This window comes from Podarcis erhardii (genome assembly GCF_964252035.2).
Source record: "Podarcis erhardii genome assembly, chromosome: 1".
NCBI lineage: Eukaryota > Metazoa > Chordata > Lepidosauria > Squamata > Lacertidae > Podarcis > Podarcis erhardii.
Window position 1 is genome coordinate 57,669,025 of NC_138497.1, and position 21,041 is coordinate 57,690,065.

The 21,041-nt window shown below is 43.6% G+C and overlaps 2 protein-coding genes across 6 annotated transcripts in view; both read left to right on the plus strand.

The window, feature by feature from the left end:
* Nucleotides 1-6,821, plus strand: part of PAMR1 (peptidase domain containing associated with muscle regeneration 1) — a 44,817-nt gene extending 37,996 nt beyond the window's left edge. For both annotated transcript variants that reach the window (XM_081834823.1, XM_081834824.1), the window contains exons 9-12: nt 1,396-1,462; nt 2,649-2,881; nt 2,967-3,259; nt 5,380-6,821. In XM_081834823.1, the coding sequence (XP_081690949.1) occupies nt 1,396-1,462; nt 2,649-2,881; nt 2,967-3,259; nt 5,380-5,916 (1,130 nt within the window). In that variant the 3' untranslated portion in view covers nt 5,917-6,821. The remainder of the gene's footprint in view (nt 1-1,395; nt 1,463-2,648; nt 2,882-2,966; nt 3,260-5,379) is intronic.
* A 7,517-nt stretch (nt 6,822-14,338) lies between these two features.
* SLC1A2 (solute carrier family 1 member 2) overlaps nt 14,339-21,041 on the plus strand; it is a 93,503-nt gene continuing 86,800 nt past the window's right edge. For 2 of the 4 annotated variants that reach the window (XM_081835157.1, XM_081835154.1), the window contains exon 1: nt 15,161-15,697. In XM_081835157.1, coding sequence (XP_081691283.1) covers nt 15,681-15,697 — 17 coding nt within the window. In that variant the 5' untranslated portion in view covers nt 15,161-15,680. Of the gene's footprint in view, nt 14,459-14,586; nt 14,706-15,160; nt 15,698-21,041 lie in introns of those variants that run through there. The other 2 variants (XM_081835156.1, XM_081835155.1) reach the window with 2 other exon arrangements.

A 21,041-nucleotide genomic window follows, 5' to 3' on the forward strand; every position in this document is an offset into this window, starting at 1 on the left:
TGACTTAGTTGGTCTTTAAGGTGCTACTGGAAGGAATTTGTTTTGTTTTAACTATGGCAGACCAACACGGCTACCTATCTGTAACTGGTAGGGTTGTAGTGTCTTCCAGATCAACCTTGACCATTGTCTAGGCAACTGTTGGCATTTACTGTATTTGTCTGCCTTCTGGCATTGACTCTTGTGCCGAAGTTTCACTTGCCTGCCAGACTTCCCTCCAGGCTCATGCCTCTTGCTTTCCACTCTGCCATCTCTTTATCAGTGTGATCTTCATTATATGTGCTTGGAAGGAAGTCATATTTAAATCCCATTTATTTCAATGGGAACTGAATGTAACTAGGCTGCAATCCTATATGCACTTACCAGGGCGTAAGGTCCATAGAGCTCAGTGGGATTTACTTCTCAGTAAGCATTCAGTGGATTTCACAATTAGTCTGGATCCAAATGTGTCATTTGGAATGCTACTCGCCCCAAAGTGGAAAGAAGCAAAAGAAAAATGGATACAAAAGCTTATGGAATATGCAGAAATGGCAAAACTTACCAGAAGAATAAGAAATCAAGATAACAAACTTTTTATAAAAGAATGGAAATTGTTGATTGAATATTTACGGATAAGAACACTGGTAGAATTATTGCAACAACCTGCAGTTTCATAAGAGTATATATTTAAAGTAGATAATTAAATGAATTTGGATATGCAGAAGATAATAAAAAAATTAAAGAACCGCAGAAAGAGGGGGAAGGAAGCCAAACTTTGAAATGTTAAATTGATTGTGAAACTAATGAAATGTATAAACTTGAAAAGTATAAATAAAAACCAAATGTGTCATTTCTAACATATAGTTATCCAAATAAAGGGAGGTACCTGTGGCCCGCCCAATTGCTATTGGACTACAGCTCCCATCATCCTTGACAATTTGCCATGCTGACTGTGGCGGATGGAAGTTGTAGTCGAGTAACATCTGGGAGGCCACCAGTTCTCCATCCCGGATCTAGAACTCATGCTAGTTTACAGTATTTTAACATGTACATACATTTAAAATGCACAGCTAAGCTTCTCTCTGAAAATACCGTATTTTTCCATGTATAAGACTATGCTTTTCCCCAATTTTTTAAAGTTTGAATTTGGGGGTCGTCTTATACACGGAATGTTTAAAATATTTATTTCTTAATTTTGGGCTCAAAAAATAGAGCTCGTCTTATACATGGCGCGTCTTATAGACGGAAAAATACAGTAGCTGCTTTGAAAAGAAAATTCAGGTGCCGCTATTTTGTATATTGATTGCCTCTCATCTTGAGGCATTGCTATTAGGAAAAGGAAAGGATGGACAGGTATATGAAACATAACTTTCAAGTATGGAAAAGCATTGTGGAACATTGTATTTTTTTCCCCCCTAGCTTGCAAAGAGCCAAAGATCTCTGACCTGGTGAGACAGAAAGTACTCCCTATGCAGGTTCAGTCAAGGTGAGATCACAGTGTCTTAACTACAGTGTTAACAAGCAATATTGATACCTTTTTCCTATGTGTCCTAGCTTGTTTGGGCATCCTACCAAATGCTTTGCATAAACAACACTGATGTTCCAGAAATAATGGTTGCTAGTTGGATAGGGGTACACTGGGTATAGACATCCAAGCTGATGAAGTTACCCACAAGACAACACATATGTAGGTAGAGATGGCCACAGAAGTTGTATCAGTAAGCACTGTAACTAATAATGCAACAGGTGAGACATCCCAGGACTTTCCTGTGGATTGCTGATAGATCTGTTGCAGCTTTGATAGTGAAACCTAAGAGATGAAATGGTGGGGAGGAAGGATCTTCCGAGATCCTACCTATAATGATAAATTGACTGATTTATTTTAAAGGTAAGCTCTGGACCAGGCTTCCTCAATCTTGGTCCTCCAGATGTTTTTGGCCTACAACTCCCATGATCCCTAACTAGCAGGACCAGTGGTCAGGGATGCTGGGAATTGTATTCTCAAAACATCTGGAGGGCCGAGGTTGAGGAAGCCTGCTCAGGACCATCTCACAGCTGTAAGCTTATAAAGGATCCTCACACACAACTCCCAGCACTTGAATGTCTGTCCCCACCCCGCCAATGGGGGCATGGCCATACATTTTGTGGTCCTGTCTCTTTTTCTGCACTTTTAGATTGAGCAGCCATTTTGGAGTCCATGGCACTTTCTCAAAATTCCAAATGTGCCCACTCACCTAAAAAGTTGGTGATCCCTTCTGGACACATTCCAAATAATTTTAGATCCACTTGCCACAATCTAGCCCAGTTAGGAATGATTAAACCCACTGCACATCCAGCTCTGAGCTGGATTCTGAACAATGAAATCTATTGGCTACAAGGACACAATTAAATCACTTCGGTAGGGTTTAAGTACATGCACAGTTTATCTGAATTGTACCCATTAAACCAGGCATGGCCAGACTTGGCCCTCCAGCTGTTTTGGGACTACAATTCCCATCATCCCTAGCTAACAGGACCAGTGGTCAGGGATGATGGGGATTGTAGTCCCAAAACAGCTGGATGGCCACGTTTGGAAGTAGAAACCTGCATTAAACATTTGCTTATATGTGCCATAAAACACTGTGATGACAGGTTTTGGGTGATATTCCTATGTTCTTTATGCATCGAAACAGAGAAACCCCTTTGCATCGGCTCTATTCGTCGACATTTAACAAGCAGAAGCTGGACGTATACCCAACCAAAAAAACATTACTACCATTTGGAGAACTACCTCCAGGGTTCCAGCATCTTCACACACAGCTTCAGTATGATTGCATTTCTCCTTTCTATCGTCGTTTGGGAAGCAGCCGGAGAACCTGTCTGAAAACAGGGAAGTGGAGCGGGAGAGCTCCTTCATGCATCCCAAGTAAGAAGCCTCTGAAACATATAATACCTTAGAGAAAAACCAAGACAAAAGCAGCAATAATAATTTTATCTCTCTTTTACGGCAGTCTGTGGAAAGGCAGAAAACACCACTGTTCCAAAAACATCCTCAACTAGATGGCCGTGGCAAGCAGCCATCTATAGGAGGCCCAATGGGGTGAAGGTTCCCAGTCACAGAAAAGGGGCCTGGATATTGATCTGCAGTGGGGCCCTTCTAAATGAGCGCACAGTCGTGGTGGCAGCCCACTGCGTCACCAATCTGGGGAAGGTCACTGTTCTCAAAGCAGCAGACATCAAAGTCGTTCTCGGCAAGTTCTACAGAGATGATGATAGAGACGAAAAGACCATACAGAACTTGCGGGTGAGTAAGGCTTTGAGGTGCCATGACACTGTGCATGTGCAAACAGGTGTAAAGGCCTACAGAAAGGGACTGCTGCACATTCAGGGCTCCGTGTTGAAACAGAGAGACCATTTGGAGACTGAAAATGTAAGTACAGTCGTACCTTGGTTCTCAAACGCCTTGGTGTTTTGGCTCCCGAACACTCAAAACCCAGAAGTGTTCCGGTTTCCGAACATTTTTCAGAAGCCAAACGTCCAGCGTGGCTTCCACTTAAGTGCAGGAAGCTCCTGCAGCCAATGGGAAGCTGCGCCTTGGTTTTCGAACAGTTTCGGGAGTTGAGCGGACTTCCGGAAGGATTACGTTCAAGAACCAAGGTATGACTGTATTTACATGGCGGTAGATCCCACTAAAATCACAAAAATAAAAAAATAAAAAATGTTTTAAGTACATGACTGTGATTAGCACATCACTTGTATTTTTAAAATAATGATGTCTAAATCAAATTTACCAACAAAAGCTGTATGATTGTGTTCCATTGTGTGTGTTTGTAATACAATACAATACAATACAATACAATACAATACAATACAATGCAATGCAATGCAATGCAATGCAATGCAATGCAATGCAATGCAATGCAATGCAATGCAATGCAATGCAATGCAATGCAATGTAATGTAATGTAATGTAATGTAATGTAATGTAATGTAATGTAATAATACAGTACAATATAATATATATAATGGGATATATTTCTATTCTACTCTATAATCTCTCACAATGTTTCAGTTTCCTTGGCATCTTAGATGAGATTGCTTTTTTTAAAAAGTGCCAGCTAATACCAGTGCTAATTAGAAAATATATTTAGTAAGGCAGGCATCCAGTATACCCTTGGCTGTGTGCATCATTTCATTTGCTGACTGCATTTTGAAGGAAAAAACAGTGAAAATCTGAAAGCTTAAAGCTGAACTTGTAAATCTGTTGTCCCCGGTCAGCTCTGCTGGAAGGTTTATTCAGGTGTCATTTGGATCAAGTAGGTTTACCAACTTGAAGTATTATAAAATAACATCTCAGGCAATTTCCTAGCCAGCTATTTGTTACCATGAAACCCATTTATAGGCAGAGGGCCTGTATATTGCTATGATCACTCTACTTGTTAGGATTGCCTGGTATTGCAAAATCTTCACCTTCATTTGCCAAATTTTCTAGTTGGCATCAATAACTTTTTTTTTTAAGTCGGAAGGCTCTACACATTCTCTTCTAGTTACCCAGACCAGACACTCAGGAGTTCTGCACTACAGAGTATTCCCTCTCCTTCCCCCTGGCCCTGGTCATTGCAGATGCAGAATTTTTGCACTTCCAATACTGTGATACCTCCTTCCCCTGCCAGTCTCTGAGAAGCACCTCACAGTATGTTTGCAAAGGATTCTGCCATTCAGCTGTGAAATGTATGCAGATCTGTCCAGTGTAAATGAGCTTGCTACAAAATACTGAGTTCGAGCTACAGAAATTACAGATTAAATGAAAACATGTGGACCTTCCCCAAATTAATTTCCATTGGTGAATGAAGTATTGTTAGAACAAAAGCCATTTGATTTCCTAGTCAATAGTGTAATCCAGTGTTTCCCAACCTTGTGCCTCCAGCTGTTTTTGGACTACAATTCCCATCATCCCTTGCCACTGGTCTTGCTAGTCAGGGATGATGGGAGTTGTAGTTCAAAAACAGCTGGAGATCTTTCTAAATAATGACAATGAGTTACCAGCAGCAATGGGACCACCTTACAATGACTAGAGACACCTCAGAATTTCCCAGTTGTATATATTATGTTCCAACACATTTTTGGGAACTGACTGTTTTAGCTGGCTTGGTGCTGCAATGTTTTATTGTAATCATCTGTATGTTTTAACAGATCGCACACAGTATTCTATTAATATATATATATATTAATGATAGCTTTTCCCCTGTTTTGTTTTTTTAGCTCTTTCTGTTTTAACCTCCTTGAGTCCCTTTTAGGGGAAAAGTATAATAATAATAATAATAATAATAATAATAATAATAATAATAATAATAATTTCAAGTAAATGGTGAACTGAAAATTAAGCCATTATAATTTGTTGACTATTTCTGGGCTCTTTCCTAGATTTCAGCCATCATAGTTCACCCTAACTATGACCCTATCTTGCTCGACTCCGACATTGCTCTCATTAAACTCCTGGACAAAGGGAAAATCAGCAGCCGTGTCCAACCCATATGCCTGGCATCCATACGCGATATTGATCCACCCGCAGATGACTTGCAGATAATGATCACTGGCTGGAAGATCCTGACAGATGTTGCCAATCCGAGCTACAAGAACGACACCCTCCGCATGGGGACTGTTCAGATGGTAGACTCCCTGTTGTGTGAGCAGCAGTATGAGGAAAACGGCATCCAGGTCAGCGTCACCGAGAGCATGTTTTGCGCCAAGCAACATCCCACCGCCTTTTCCAACATCTGCCCTGCTGAGACTGGAGGCATTGCAGCTGTAGCTTTGCCAGGAAAATCATCTCCGGAGTTAACCTGGCATCTCATGGGGTTAGTGAGCTGGGGCTATGATAAAACATGCAGCCTAGAACTCTATGCTGGCTACACCCGAGCCATCCCTTTCAAAGACTGGATTGAGAAGAACATGAAATGAAACACTCCCCCCACCCTCCCCTCCATTTTTTTTTTTTAAATGTTAAATATATTCATTTCTCTCACAGTCTCTGATACTTTAGAATTGTCACCCCATTGATGGAACACAGGTGATGGAACACCTGTGAAATAAAGGTGAAGCAGGGGTCTCAGCAATTTGATACAGTTTAGCTATCAAGAGGGATGCGGGTGGCGCTGTGGGTTAAACCACAGAGCCTAGGACTTGCCGATCAGAAGGTTGGTGGTTCGAATCCCCGCAACGGGGTGAGCTCCCGTTGCTCGGTCCCTGCTCCTGCCAACCTAGCAGTTTGAAAGCATGTCAAAGTGCAAGTAGATAAATAGGTACCGCTCCAGTGGGAAGGTAAACAGCGTTTCCGTGTGCTGCTCTGGTTCGCCAGAAGTGGCTTAGTCATGCTGGCCACATGACCCGGAAGCTGTACGCCGGCTCCCTCGGCCAATAAAGCGAGATGAGCACCGCAACCCCAGAGTCAGTCACGACTGGACCTAATGGTCAGGGGTCCCTTTACCTTTAGCTATCAAGCCAGACCACTTCATCTGTTCCAGAGGCTCTGCACACAGCAGATGGGGTGGCATGTCTCAGTTGCCCCCTTTTCTCCTGGTGGGAGTAGGGCATGCATGGATGGTGGGTTATTGTACCAAAAAACACGATGACCAGAAGTAGCGGTCTTCAATCTATATTTAACAATCACCTGAATGAAACAATTAGAATTATTTTCATCCGAATCTGAGACAGAGATGAGGCTGGAAAGAGATAATTAGGAGGTTGGATGAATTTGTTATGGTCACTTAGAAGCTATCTATATTGCCGTATTTTATGTTGTATTATTTGCCCTCCTGAGTACATTACACATTCAAATAAACAAAGGTTTCTTTTAAACCTGAAAACCAACACTTTACCATTTATTCCTCCGAGTCTGATCGATCAAAAATAGTTTTTCTCTCTTTGGACAGGTAGAACCAGAAAAATGTAGACCACTGAATCCTATAATTTTTTCAAAAGTTCTGTCTTGATGGATCCCCTTCCTCATTGACTTGTTTAATGTGTCTGCAGATAGAAGAGGATTCTGGACAAGTTCCAGGACCCCTAGTCAGTTCATGAGGAGGATTGGCCGTTGTCCCACAAACACTGAGACTGATCCCTTGAGCACACTTTGAGGTTGCACATTGCAGGGAGTAGGGGTAGGCAAAGTATCTTTCAGGCAAGTTTCCCTGCTGGTGCTAATGTTCTCAGCAGTGAACCCCTGAGAACCTCCAAGCAAGAATGCATTTTGAAAAACCTTTGATCTAATCCACTGAATTATGGTCCTCCATACTCAGCATTCTAAGAGCTTGGTCAATATCATTGAAAGAATAATATGAGCCAACAAATACCAGGGTTCTTCTAAAATAGACTCTTTTTCAGGTATTTAGTGCCTTACTAGCTCCTGAGGACTAACCCTTGCCTGTGCTTGTACTTGGGCATCTTATTTTCATTGTTGGGTTGACATTTCCTCTTCCAGTCATAGAAACTGCTCATGAACATCATTTTGCACTGGTTCTCAGGAGACCCAAGCAGGTTACCCAATACTATAAGACTGCGCAATCCTGGTCAATAGAAAACAAAACACATGTTTGGAAATCCTATTTTTAAAGTGTTTCTTATCTGAACATGGTCTGAAACTTACACTTGTGAAAGGAAATTATTAGTGGGATTATCTGAAGATATTAGTTTCAGGGCAGCATATAAGTCTTTTTAAATAAATCAAACACACAAATAGATAGATAAATAGATAGCATTCTCTTCAATTTCCATAGACAGAAGCATTTTCAGAATCATGACCATTTTTAGCTTTGAATTACTTAATTTCCCCTCATCAATTACAGGTTGCTCATATTTCAATTTACTGCACTTTCAAACAGAAAATTACTCCTGAAAAATGTTCTTATTGACAATTTAAAAAGAACATATATGCTAGGAATTAACTGCTAGTAAACATCAGAAGTTCTCTTTTCTAGTTAGATATTACATTTACATTATTTTTTAGATGTTTGAAATTCATCTGAATGTGTTTGTGGGTCCTTAGTGGCACAGAAGTGAAGAGCAGCTTGAGAAAGGAATTTAATTGTTTACTATGGCATGCCTTTGCTTATCCAGGAGTCTCCTCCATTTATAAATAATGTGTCTTTGTCTCCTTCACATACTTTTCACCATAGTGATTGTATTGCCTTCAAGCAAGTGACTCTCCAAGAGGAAAAACTGAGAGACAGATGACCTTTGCTGTATAAATTCAATAAATAATAAAAATAATGTGGCAAGGCTTCAGCACAGAATAGGTTCTTTCCAGTACCTGAAGACATCTACCTCTCAAGTGATTCTAAATGGTCCACTGCAATTTGATGGCCTCATTTGCTCTATGTTTACTCAAAAGCAAGTCTCATTGGTTTCAATAGGAATTGTGTCCAAATAAGCATGTTCAGTGTTGAAACTTTAGCCAGCAACCCCATGTGCACTTATTTGGGAGAAAGTCCTATTGAAATTATTGTTTTATTTTGCTGTCACTTGTCATTATTACAGCAATTATCAAGCAATAAAAATGGACTGCTTTCTGTAGGAATCACTTTTATTTTAAGGCATATCAGTGGGCTGGGAGGTGGGCAGGCTGATACAGAGGGCACAAGAAACAGAGGTTATCCCAATCACAAATAATGTGCAAATATGTATATATATTCCAAAAGTATATATATTGCAAAAGAAATTGCATCACTTGCATGTAAGTCTTCAAGCAGATAAGAAACTCTCACTTACTTAACACGGTTTAGTGTTGAACAATCTCCTTGAAGGCTATGTCAAATACTCTACTGTACTAGTATAATAACCCAACTCATGAAAGTAAAGACTAGATAATGTTGCTTAGAGCAAGCACAGGCAAACTCCAGCCTTCCAGATGTTTGGGACTACAATTCCCATCATCCCTAGCTAACAGGACCAGTGGTCAGGGATGATGGGAATTGTAGTCCCAAACATCTGGAGGGCTGGAGTTTGCCTATGCCTGGCTTAGAGGATGTACTTGTGGCAATAAGTTTCCAAATTCAGTCCCCAGTAAATGGAGTTGCAGAGCTAGGAAGGATATCTCCCTGAGTCCCTGAGTCCTTGAATTATGGCAGCTATCCTGGGTAGATGCACTAATGGATTAGATGATTTGCTGTTCATTGTAGATGAATTACCGTAGTTACCTAACTTAAGGTTCCTTTTGTGAGTTTCCCACCTCTCATCTTGTTCAATGGAAACTGAAGTGCATGGGCATTTCACCAGATGTTGGGCTACAAGTCTCATCATGCTTGACCACTGGCCATGCTGGCTGGGGCTGATGGGAGTCAGAGTCCAGCAACAATAACTAGAGGCTCACAGATTACCCAACCCTGAAAAAAGAGAATAGGATTTAATTATCTTCAATAATTGCATTGTAAGCTGCCATGCAGCTGTTAGAAGTACAGGGGCTGTGTCAAATGCACCTGATTAACTTAGTGCTGGGTCAGGGTGTATTTCAACACAGGGTTCAAGTTAAACCCAAAGCAAGGGAAAAGCCCGTTTGTATTACAAAAACCATGTTAGAAGTCTAGATCCTCTTAAGAGAAGTGCTGAGATTGATAACGGCGTTTGACAAGGGAAAAAGAATTGTGCCATTTGAAGAAAGTGTAGAGAGAGCAGCTTCATACCCTTTGCTGATCTGCACAATTTGATTTGATTCTTGGGAGTCTTTTGCTGGCTCATAAAACAAAATCTTTCAATGAAAGCAGGCTTTGGTGTAGAACCTAGTATTCCACGGAGAGTGCATCTGAAGTGTCTAAAAGGCATGCTGCAAATCTAGCATCTCACTATTCATTTTTTTATATGTGTGTGTGTCTATATCATCTATATCTATATCTATGTCTATGTCTATGTCTATCTATATCTTATATTTAACCGTACCTTTTAAGATAGGACTTGGGGCCTTACTACTAGATAAACTTTGGGGTCCCTTCCAACTCTACAATTCTACAATTCTCTGTTATACAAATATGAATGAAACAGAATCTAAATTGTCATTATAAAAATTTGGGATGTTTCAAGAGGAGCATGGCTTGGAGTAGAGAAATGAGACGCTTCATCTCTTCTCTATGTACAGCTGTCCTACTCTAAATTATTTCCCCAACTGTGTTTCCATCAATAAATTTCCAAAAGCCCCCTTGTCCGTTCCAAATTGTGTCCCCTCCCCGAGTTCCTGCTCATTTTTTTAAAAAAAGTTTTCAGGGTTTTCTTAAGTTGGCCTCTGCCAGAGGAAGGGTGAGGAGGGCTGGCTCAGTAGAAAAGACGACATGACTCCTGTATCTTTAATAGTTGGGTAGAAGATGCAATTTCAGCTTGCTATGCAAGCTATGCAATACGGTTCTGAGAAAAGCTGAAAGGTCCCATCTTGCATATATTCAAGGTTAAACTAAAAGGAAAAAAACCCAGTAAAATTTAAGAAGATTTGCTTTAGAATGGGATAGTATTGAGATACATAGACCAACAGTCTGACTCAGAATAAGCCACCTTCATATGTTCCCAGGCTCGATTGTTTATAGTTATAGTCACTCTGAATAGAATCTGTGAACTGGTAATTCTCGCCCCGAGACAGCAGAAGTCATAACAAAGTGATGCTTCTGAGCAAGAGCAGAGTGCCATTTCTTTGTCGCTGAATGAATACACCACTCCCAAACATCTAAAATTAACTCTTGGATCTCTCTATTTGATCTTGTTTCACACTTCCTTTTTTGGAGATTGATGAGCTGCAGCACTTCCTAATGAAAATATCAAGACTGAAACCTTATGCCTCCTTAACCTTAGTATAGGTCAGCACCATATCTTTTGAGAGGACATGCATAGAATAGCACATGTAAATGAAAGATAAAGCTGATATTTTCATGTAAGTGCACTGATGACTGGTTAAATTTTGTGGCCAGTACCATGACCAAGGCTAATCATTTAAAAAAAAAAAAAAATAAGAAGTACCATTTCTGTCTACATGGAGTTGGTCATGTCCACAGAATAGAGCAGTGTTTCCCAACCTTGGGCCTCCAGCTGTTTTTGAACTACAATTCCCATCATCCCTGACCACTGGTCTTGCTAGCTAGGGATGATGGGAGTTGTAGTCCAAAAACAGCTGGAGGCCCAAGGTTGGGAAACACTGCAATAGAGGATGGCAGGATCCCCAGGGACATGCTCAACAGGGAGCTGGCTTCAGGTATTCTGCATTATAAAGTTGTCTGCAAACATGACATGAAGGTTGGCAACATCAGCCCTGCCATGTGATCATTCCTTGCAGACAACCATAATGCCTGGAGACAGGTTGTGTATCCATAGCAGTGGCCAGCGGAGGGATGACCACTGGGAGGAGCTCAGAGAGAAGAAATGCCTTGGTGCATCTACAGCAGCACAACCAGACGCCTTCATCTGAGCCAGCTGCAACAGCAACATTATATATTGCCAACAACAGATTTATATATTCTGACCACACCCTAGGACTATGTTGATCATTAGTACTAGAACATAATATTTATATTGCATCTTGGGACCTAAACATTGTACAGAAGGGATGAAGGGCCTTTGGAGAGCTTAAAACCTAAAGGTCAGGTCACACCTCCATATACTGGCTCATTTATATGGTCACCCTTGTATCATTGCTACCCTTCCCAGTAAGAAAATATCTCAAAAACGTGGAGGTCTAGAGATACAGCTATCACTTCTCTGCAGTAATTTCTACAACCATAGCACACCTTTCCAAAGTAACTTGCCCATGAGAACTGATGTGAAATGTTCTCCATATGATTGCATCCTTGGAAGATACTGAAGGGACACTCCACTGAGTGCATGATCCACCCATGCTTTTACCTGATCTCTCATCATTTGATTCCTGGATTGGGATTCTGGGAACTGAACGCGTGGACTGGCTCAAGTGAAGTATTTTTTGTTGTTTGATTGTGTTAGCATTACTTTGATGCTCCTGTTTTTGAATACTGCATACACACACATATGTAACAGGCTGGACAGAAATAAAATTGCTTGACATCCTGTACCTTTAAGAGTTGATCAGAAGGAGAAATATTTTTGCCTGTGTGCCTTTTTTTATTGCAAAACGTTGAGAAACCACAGCTAGTGGAATTTTCCTGTCTAGAAGGTGCAGGAGTCCTCTCATGATTAGAAGCTTAGAACTAAGGAAAAAGATTAAGGGGAAAGGTTCTGTTTGATAAGGAATCAGATGAAGCCTGCAAAAATATTTAGAGTCAGGAAGTGGCTTAGGAACGATAAAAGGCGAGGGAGCTGGCTGGAGGCATCTCTCATCAGCACCAACCAGCAAAGCCAAGAGTCAGAGATGATGGTATGTCCAGCAACATCTGCAGGACCCCCAAATTCCCACCTCTGTTTAGACATGTGTGATGTGGAGAGGACAGAAAAACAGGAAGTAAAGAGAAGGAGATCACTGCAGTAATGTTGGTAAGAGTTGACCTGGGTCCACACAGCACATGCTGTTTGCATATTCCTAGGCTAAGTACTATTTGTCAAATAACCCAGTCTGCAAAGATGAAGTCGCTAGAGATAAAGGAGGCATTTCACTAGCAAGCAACAGAGGAGGTCAATATTGCCAAACTGCTTCTTTGCTTCTGCACTCCTTCCTTGAATTACAGCACAGCCGTCTCTTTTCATCCTGCAAGGAAAGCAAATGTACAACTGCAACTTGACTATTCCCCTAGAATAGGCATGTCCAACAGGTAGATCGTGGTCTACTGGTAGATCGCAGGGTGTTCCTGGTAGATCTCTTGCCCCTCGGTGATCTCCCCCCCCCCCAAAAAAGGGTGAAAACAACAACAAGTGGCTTCCTAAAAAAAGCTCAATAACTCTGCCTTTCCTAACGAAGCTCAACAACAATGGGTAGATCATTGCCAGTTTTTTTAATACTGTGAGTAGATTGCAGTCTATTGGGAGCTGGACAACCCTGCCCTACAACAATGATTCCGAGTACTCCAGCAGCCAGTGTTCCACTTCAGAAAAATACCAGTTCATATTCTCCTTTGCTGTCTTCTAAGGAAGTTAAAATCTACTGACTACTAAGGATGCCAACTAAGAAGAAATTGTTTTGAGGAAGAGAAAAGCAAGCTCACAAAAGGCTCTCAATTTCCCAGGGAAGCCCTCTCTTCCCCAGCTCTTTCCCCTGCCTTTTTCAAGTAGCACTGATTTACCACATCTCCAACAGAGGTCAGCAGAGCCTTGGAGGACTGAATCTTTATCAGTCATTGAAGTTTATAGATGCAGAGGAGCTGCTCATATTTCTTAATAGGCTAAAACGATGCTAACACATGGTGTATCTTCATAACTGGTTTCTGGGAGTAAATGAGATTTACAGAAGTTTAGTTGCCAAGGGTACAGGTGGGGGGATTTGTTGATGTGGTGGTGGTTGGATCTCATCCTATCTAGTGAGCCTGCCTTCTTTTGTTCATTTCATCATTCCGTTCCTCAAAAGATTGCATACATATAAATCAGACATTAGACCCAATAAGAGGTGTCAAGTTTACTACTATTGCATCCCTTAAATACAAAATACAGTAGAATTATACTGCTGCCTTTCCTTTTCTCTAGGAAAAACTGCAGGGAGATGGGAAATAGAGTTGGTCTGTTCTCCTTCCTTGCTTACACCAACACTTTCATAGAACTGCCTGCAGGAACATGTGCAACCCAACACATAACTACTGAGAAGTTCCATTGAGTCCATTTAGGCTCACTCCCAGGTAAGGAGGTATTGAGCTGCAGGCCAAAGATGCCTCTTGGGACTTTCCAACAGATATGTGGTAGTGGAAAGAAGAAAGAAGAAATAATGGTTCAGCCACTGAAGAAAACAGGCAAGCTTATATTTCCCAACATCCATTCCACACAAATCACCCTCATCTCTCCAGAAGGATTTCTTTTAAAAGAAACGTTAGGATTGCATCAGTCCCATAGTTTCTCTCCGTTTGGAGTTTCCAGAAACCTCCCTGGTTCTTTGGAAATCTCCCTAACGCTAGCGGTTAAGAGCAGCCCTCAACGATAGGGAATCGTATCGAGCCATGTTAATTCTATAAGGCAACTTAGAGAAAGAGAGCGGTCTGACTGGCTGAGCAGCTTATTTGGCTTCCCGTCCTCCTCTGTCTGCGCAGCGTTCGGTAAAGCCGCCCTTTGTCTCGTGTCGCGAGTATTAATTCATTAATATACAGTAGCCCCGCCCCCTCCCGCCCGAGTTCCAATCGGATATCCAGGCAGGTTTTAAAGGACAATAAATGTGACAGCGTTGGAGTGCGGATGGGGGGGGGGAGGTTAACTCCTTCTCTGCCGGCCCAGAGGATGCTCTCTGTCTGTGTGCTCTTTCTACACATATGATCACAAGCGTCACTTGCCGACAGAATTCCAGCAATGCGAGCGCTTGCACTACTAATTAGTCCGACTTCCCAATTAGCTCTTCAAGGCCGCCGGGAGGCTCCGGAGCTGATAGCGAGTGAGTGGCCGGTTGGGGAGGGGTGCGCGCGCGCCATGTGGCCCCGCACCTCCACGGTAAACGGCGGAAAGGGTGTGGGAGGGAGCGGAGAGAGCCGCACACACATTGCAAGCCCGGCGCGGAGCTGCTAATAGGGACCCTCGTTAGCAGGGTGGTGGGGGAACCGACAGAGGCTTGCTGCTGCTGCTGCTGCTGCCACTGGGATCAGACAACGAGCACAAAAGGATTCGATCGTCTGTGCAGGCTGGTGAGACAGTGGAGACGCCTCCCTCCCCGTCAGCTAATCCAAGCCATCGAGGAAAAGCGTCGAAATAATAATAGCAATGCAAGCGAGCGAGCATGAGGAGGGAGCGAGGGAGGGGGCGTAGAGTTGTGCTCGGCCTCGGAGTTCCCCAGCTGCCGATCTCAGCCCGGGATCGCCTTCATTCCTATAGATCCACGCGTCTTCCCCCCCGGGAGGGCTGCCCCCTCCCTTTATAAAGAGACTCGGGGAGGGGGATTTGCAACCACACCGGGTGATGTCAGCTCTCGCCTAAAATAGAGAGGGATAGACTGCAAATCCACCGTTAAAGCCTTCCAATCCAGCCTCAGCCAACAAACACCATGGCAATGTGAAGTCACCCACCGCCTCTTCCACATACACACAACCCCCGTTGCCTGCCTGCCTGCCTCCCTCCCTCCCTCTCTCTCTCTCTCTCTCTCTCTCTCTCACACACACACACACACACACAAACAAACACACACTGCACTCCCTTGCCAGGCAGCCCTCCGAATAAGCGCAGAAAGCAAAGGATCGTAGCGCAGGTGCCCACCAGCACACAGCCTCGGAGCCCTTGCCTGTCGTTTGCCATTGACCATCTTCTCTCTTCGCCCCCCTCCCTCCCTCCCCTATTTCATCTTTTCTCTCTCTCTCTCTTTCCACTACTACCCTTCTCTCCTGAAGACATTCAAGCCTCTGGAAGGAGACGTTGAGAAACCTCCCTCCGAGTAGCAGGAGCAAGAGGAGGTGGCGGCGTCGGGGCTTAGATCTCGAGACCAGTCAAGCTTCTTGGATGATCGCCTTTCGGAGCCGGGAGGATTATACTGGGCAGGAACTAAAGGGGTTCTGCGACACCCAAAGATAAAAGGAGAAGAAGAAGTTTCCCCACCCGGGAAGCGGCCGCGCGTGGTTTAAACCCTTGGATTTCTTGGGAAGGCAAGACAGGGGGGCTTCCGCGGGACCATGGCATCGACAGAAGGGTGAGGAGGAAACCGGCTTTTCTGTTCTTTTCCCCCTTCCTTGGTTTGCCGGCAGGGGTGGGGTGAGAAGATCGGGCTGGGTCTCGAGTGGGTTGCTTTGCTCGCGCGTGGCTGTTCCGTTCCGTTGTTGCGTGTGGGCTTATCAGGCTGCGGGATTCTCCGCGTCCTTCCTGCCGACCCTACAGGATGAAAGAAGCATCCAGCTGCAGCTCAAGGCTGGAGAATGGCATTTCAAATATGAATCTCCCTTGGGAGAAGGAAAGAGCTTTTCCTCTTCCCTACCGGCTTTAACCCTTGCAAGGGCTGAGCGCTAGCAAACCGCTTTAATAATAATAATAAACTCAAGCTTGCTGTTATGTGCATCACAAGCCTCATTAAAAATCAGCGGGGCTTAGTTCAGAGTGGGCGTACACATAGGATCGGGCTGCAATCCTATATCCGCTTGCCTGAGAGTAAGCCCCATTGCACTTAATGGGACTTACTCCTGAGTAGGCATTGCACTGCAAGGCTGCTCTCCCAGGTGCACTTGAAACTTTCTTCTGAATAGACACGAACCCGGCTGCAATCCTAAACATATTCAAGATGCAAGTCTCGCTGAACCGAGTGGGACTTCCTGGCGACCAAACATTTGTATAACAGCAGCAAGAGCACGCTGCTGCTTCCAAATTCTTAAGGGGTTTTGCAAGAGAGAGAGAGACTCGTGTCAAATGCCGTTTCCAATGCCCACAAGGGAAAACAACCCGGAATATTACGCTGGAGGGGTTTTTGCGGGTTACTCAAGAGTTATGCATTGTGGAGCAAGCAAGCAAACACAAGTTTCTGGGTAGTATTCCTGCCGCGCGGGAATCTTGTTGGAAGCGCGCCTCTTGCGAAACGTTTCCCCGGGGCCCAAGTCAGGCGGCGGGCGGCGCTGGCGATTGGCCGCCTTGCTCGCGTTTGTTTGCAAGTTAATGTCTGGGGCTCCCGCGGGTTTGTCTCGCGTTCTCCGGCGTCTGGGGAGGGCGATCTCCTCTTGATCCGCGCGGGGCTGCTTGTCAGCTTGGATCAGCGTGATCTGCTCTGGACGGGACCTTGTGAGGACAGGGTGTAAAAAAGAAGCAGCTCTGTTGCAGTCGGTTGCAGTCGTGGGCGTGCGCGCTCTTCCAACGCGAAAAGGGGATTTAAATCAACCTGCTGCTGCTTCAGCTGCACATTGCTGGAAGACGCGCGCTCACCCAATTGTTCGCACTCCTGGTGGGAAGGGAAATATATGCCCAGTACCTGGACCAAGACAGGTTACGCGGCAGGAGGTTGTTCAAAAACTGCAAGCACTCAGCAGCTGCAAGCTCTCTGCTTTCCTGGGTGCAGGGACCCTGGTCCATAGGAAATCTCTGCAGACCGAGAAATCCGTCCAGTATTAATAAGGTGAAGCTCTTTTAGCGCCACCCTATCTATTCGTGTCTACTCAGAAGTAAGCCCCACTAAATTGCACACTTAATGATGTAACTCCAGCAAATGCGAATCTCATGTTGGCACAGTCCTGTGTTAGCACTGCTGGCATTTTCCTCTTTGCAGCCGTCCTGCTCGAAGGTAAATGAAGAGGGATTAAAGGAAAGGTAGTGGTTGGGGGATGCAAGTGGACATTGACCTAGATGCCCATTTGCTAGTTTACTCTGTGCAACCTATCAGTCTAGATACTTCTTGTTTAGGATGGCTACAGCACTAAATGCTATAAAGTCCCCATTGACTTCAGTTAGATATTTAAGCTTCTGCTGAACTCTTTCCTTTTGAGGTCATTGGAGCCTGAACGCAGGGCTGTATTGTTTAACCCGTGAGATTAATTATACAAACAGCAGGTGGCAAGTGTCATATTAAAAGAGCAAAGCCCACCTATGCATGAGAGGAGGAAGGTGAGGGGGTGATGCTTCTCCTAAGATTATGTCCACTGTGAAGCATATGTATATCATCTCCCAACAATGTATATTTCCTTCAGTGCTATTGATTTTGTATGCGGATTTAACAAATTGATTAACCAATGAATATACTAAACTTCCATTTCTTGAACTAGGTGACATCCTAGTTCAGAGTGCCTAGTGTTGGCTAGATTGTTTTCATTGTGAAATGCTTTTCCAAAGGTTTGCATTTCCTCTAGTGATTGTTTAATAATAATAGATACATGCTGTTGTTGTTTTACTATAATTTGCCTAGCATTTCATCTCTGTATCTCAGTAGTTCTTATAACAGTTCTGTAAAGGTACAGCAATATCATCATCCACGTATGTACTGGATGGAGAACATGAATATAAGTGCCTTCATTGCTCACCTGACATTTGAAGTAAGGATCTCTAGCTCCTGGCTCATAAACACTATTCAGGGATGGTGAACCTATAACTCTCCAGCTGTTGGGTCAGCTACAGTTCCCATTCTCCCTGGCCATTGGCTGTTCTGATTAGACATGCCTCAGGTTATACCATAAATATACACCAGTTTTTAAAACCCTAAACTACTGGAAAGACCAATATATTAACATGTCTTTTGCCTGAGACCCCTTACAATACAACCATTGGGGTTTTACTTTGGCCACTTCATGAGAAGAGAAAAGACCCTGATGTTGGAAAAGATGGAGGGCACAAGGAGAAGGGAACGGCAGAGGACGAGATGGTTGGATAGTGTTCTTGAAGCTACCAGCATGAGTTTGACCAAACTGAGGGAGGCAGTGGAAGACAGGAGTACCTGGCGTGCTCTGGTCCATGGGGTCACGAAGTGTCGAACACAACTAAATGACTAAACAACAACAAATCAACTCATACTTGCATATAGATAGTATGTAGTATTCATTTCTGTCTCTCCCCCCCCCATCTATATTTCTCTGTTTCTTCAGAGAAGTGCATATGTTCATTCTGTTTTAATAGTAAAAGTAATGTAGACATTGGGCCAGTTTATACATAAACATTAATGAACCTTTCTGGAGTTCTCAATAGTTTATGACTTGGTTGAACATGTAAACGGAAAAGCATTCTGTTTGAAGTGGTATGAGGCTGACATGCAACTTCTACCTGTTGTGTTTTGATCTGTAATGGCTCTTCGCATCTTCAAGTCATCATTTGATGCTGCAGTCATCAAATGGTGTGATTCAAAAGTGTAAACCAGCTCACTTATTCAAGGGAATTCAAAGTCTGTGACTTTGGAATACAGACTAGCATAAGTACTGCTCTGGAAATATTAGTATTACTTTAAAGTCACTGATGAAGAAATATTAATATTTCTGTGCCATAAGCTGTAATGCATACTTTTTGAGCAATTTCCAGCCATGTTAGTCTATTGCTGCAAAAAAACAAAACAAAAAAACCCAAACCACATTGTCATCCTATGCATGCTTTACCCAGAAGTACCAGTAAGTATTTCTGTGTCTAATGGGGTGTACCTCCTAATACATATGTTTAGGTTGGCCGCCAAAGAGTTTTGTAGCAGCTCAAAGAGTAATATTGATTTGACAAAAGTGTTGATGGGCTAGAGTTGACTTCATTAGAAGCAGGGAATGATATATCTGATGTTGTGTGTGTGTGTGTGTGTGAGAGAGAGAGAGAGAGAGAGAGAGAGCGCGCGCGCGCTGGTGGCAACTGTGGTCTAAACCACTGAGCCTCTTGGGCTTGCCAACTGGAAGGTCGGCGGTTCGAATCTGCATGATGGGGTGAGCTCCCGTTGCTCTGTCCCAGCTTCTGCCAATCTAGCAGTTTGAAAGCACACCAGTGCAAGTAGATAAATAAGTACTGCTAAGGCAGGAAGGTAAATGGTGTTTCCATGCACTCTGGTTTCCGTCACAGTGTTCCGTTGTGCCAGAAGCAGTTTAGTCATGCTGGCCAGATGAGCCAGAAAGCTCATCTGTGTGTGGACAAACACCAGCTCCCTCAGCCTGAAAAGCGAGATGAGGGCTGCAACCCCATAGTTGCCTTTCACTGGACTTAACCGTCCAGGGGTCCTTTACCTTTTTACCAAGAGAAAGAGAAAGAATGTTAGCAAGTGAAGTGAGAGAGAAATAGAGTGCAAGAAATACTGACTGTGCTAACTTTAAAGCTTTTAGTATGTAACATAATTATCTAGTTATCTCCCGCTTGGACTACTGCAATGCGCTCTGCGTGGGGCTACCTTTGAAGGTGACTCGGAAACTACAACTAATCCAGAATGCGGCAGCTAGGCTGGTGACTGGGGGCAGCCGCCGAGACCACATAACACTGGTCTTGAAAGACCTACATTGGCTCCCAGTACGTTTCCGAGCACAATTCAAAGTGCTGGTGTTGACCTTTAAAGCATGGCACTGGGAAGCCATTGTTTTGGATTTGTTCTTCTGGCATGAGCAAGGGAAAGGACTGTTTCTCAGTGGCTGAGCACATGCTCTATATGTAGAAGGTCTAAACTGAAGGTCTGGAGCACTGGAGACAATACTGAGCTAAAAAGGTAAAGGTAAAGGACCCCTGAGAGTTAAGTCCAGTCACGAACGACTCTGGGGTTGCGGCGCTCATCTTGCTTTACTGGCCAAGGGAGCCGACGTTTGTCCACAGAAAGTTTTTCTGAGTCATGTGGCCAGCATGACTAAGCCGCTTCTGGCGAAACCAGAGCAGCACACAGAAATGCCGTTTATCTTCCCGCCGGAGTGGTACCTATTTATCTACTTGCACTTTGATGTAATTTTGAACTGCTAGGTGGGCAGGAGCAGGGACCGAGCAACGAGAACTCACCCCATCACAGGGATTTGAACCACCGACCTTTTGATTGGCAAGCCCAGGGCTCAGTGGTTTAGACCACAGCGCCACCCACATCCCTGGCCAAAAGTCTGACTCTGTGAAAGGTAGCTTTCTATATTCCAAAGTTTAACTCATGATAGCAAACCTGATCTGGGAAGTGGGAGTCTGAACCTCTATAAACTGACTTCTAAAATTGGCAACATCCAAATTCTTTGGATATTAGTACAGAGACAAGAGTGAGATTATCCACAGGAGATCTTGAGCAATCTTGTGATACATGGAGAAGCACGTTCAGATAGTTAGAAATGGGACCTTGAGCACAAAAGCAAAAGAGGGAACATGCAGGGCTTAATGACTATGCCATATAGTGAGATTGATGTCCTTAAGTATACACATTGCATTGCTTATCTGTGTGCAGCATAGTCCAGTGCATATTTACTTAAAACATAAATCCCACTATGTACAATAGAGGCCTGTTTGTCACAGCCTTCATCATTTGCCGCCCTCTGGATGGTCATTTGAGGCATTGGACTTACCTGTGCTGTTGCTTCTAGCTGTAAACAATAAAATATTCAATGGAATGTCAAATCCACACCCTCTCTTAAAATGTTAATCATGTTTGA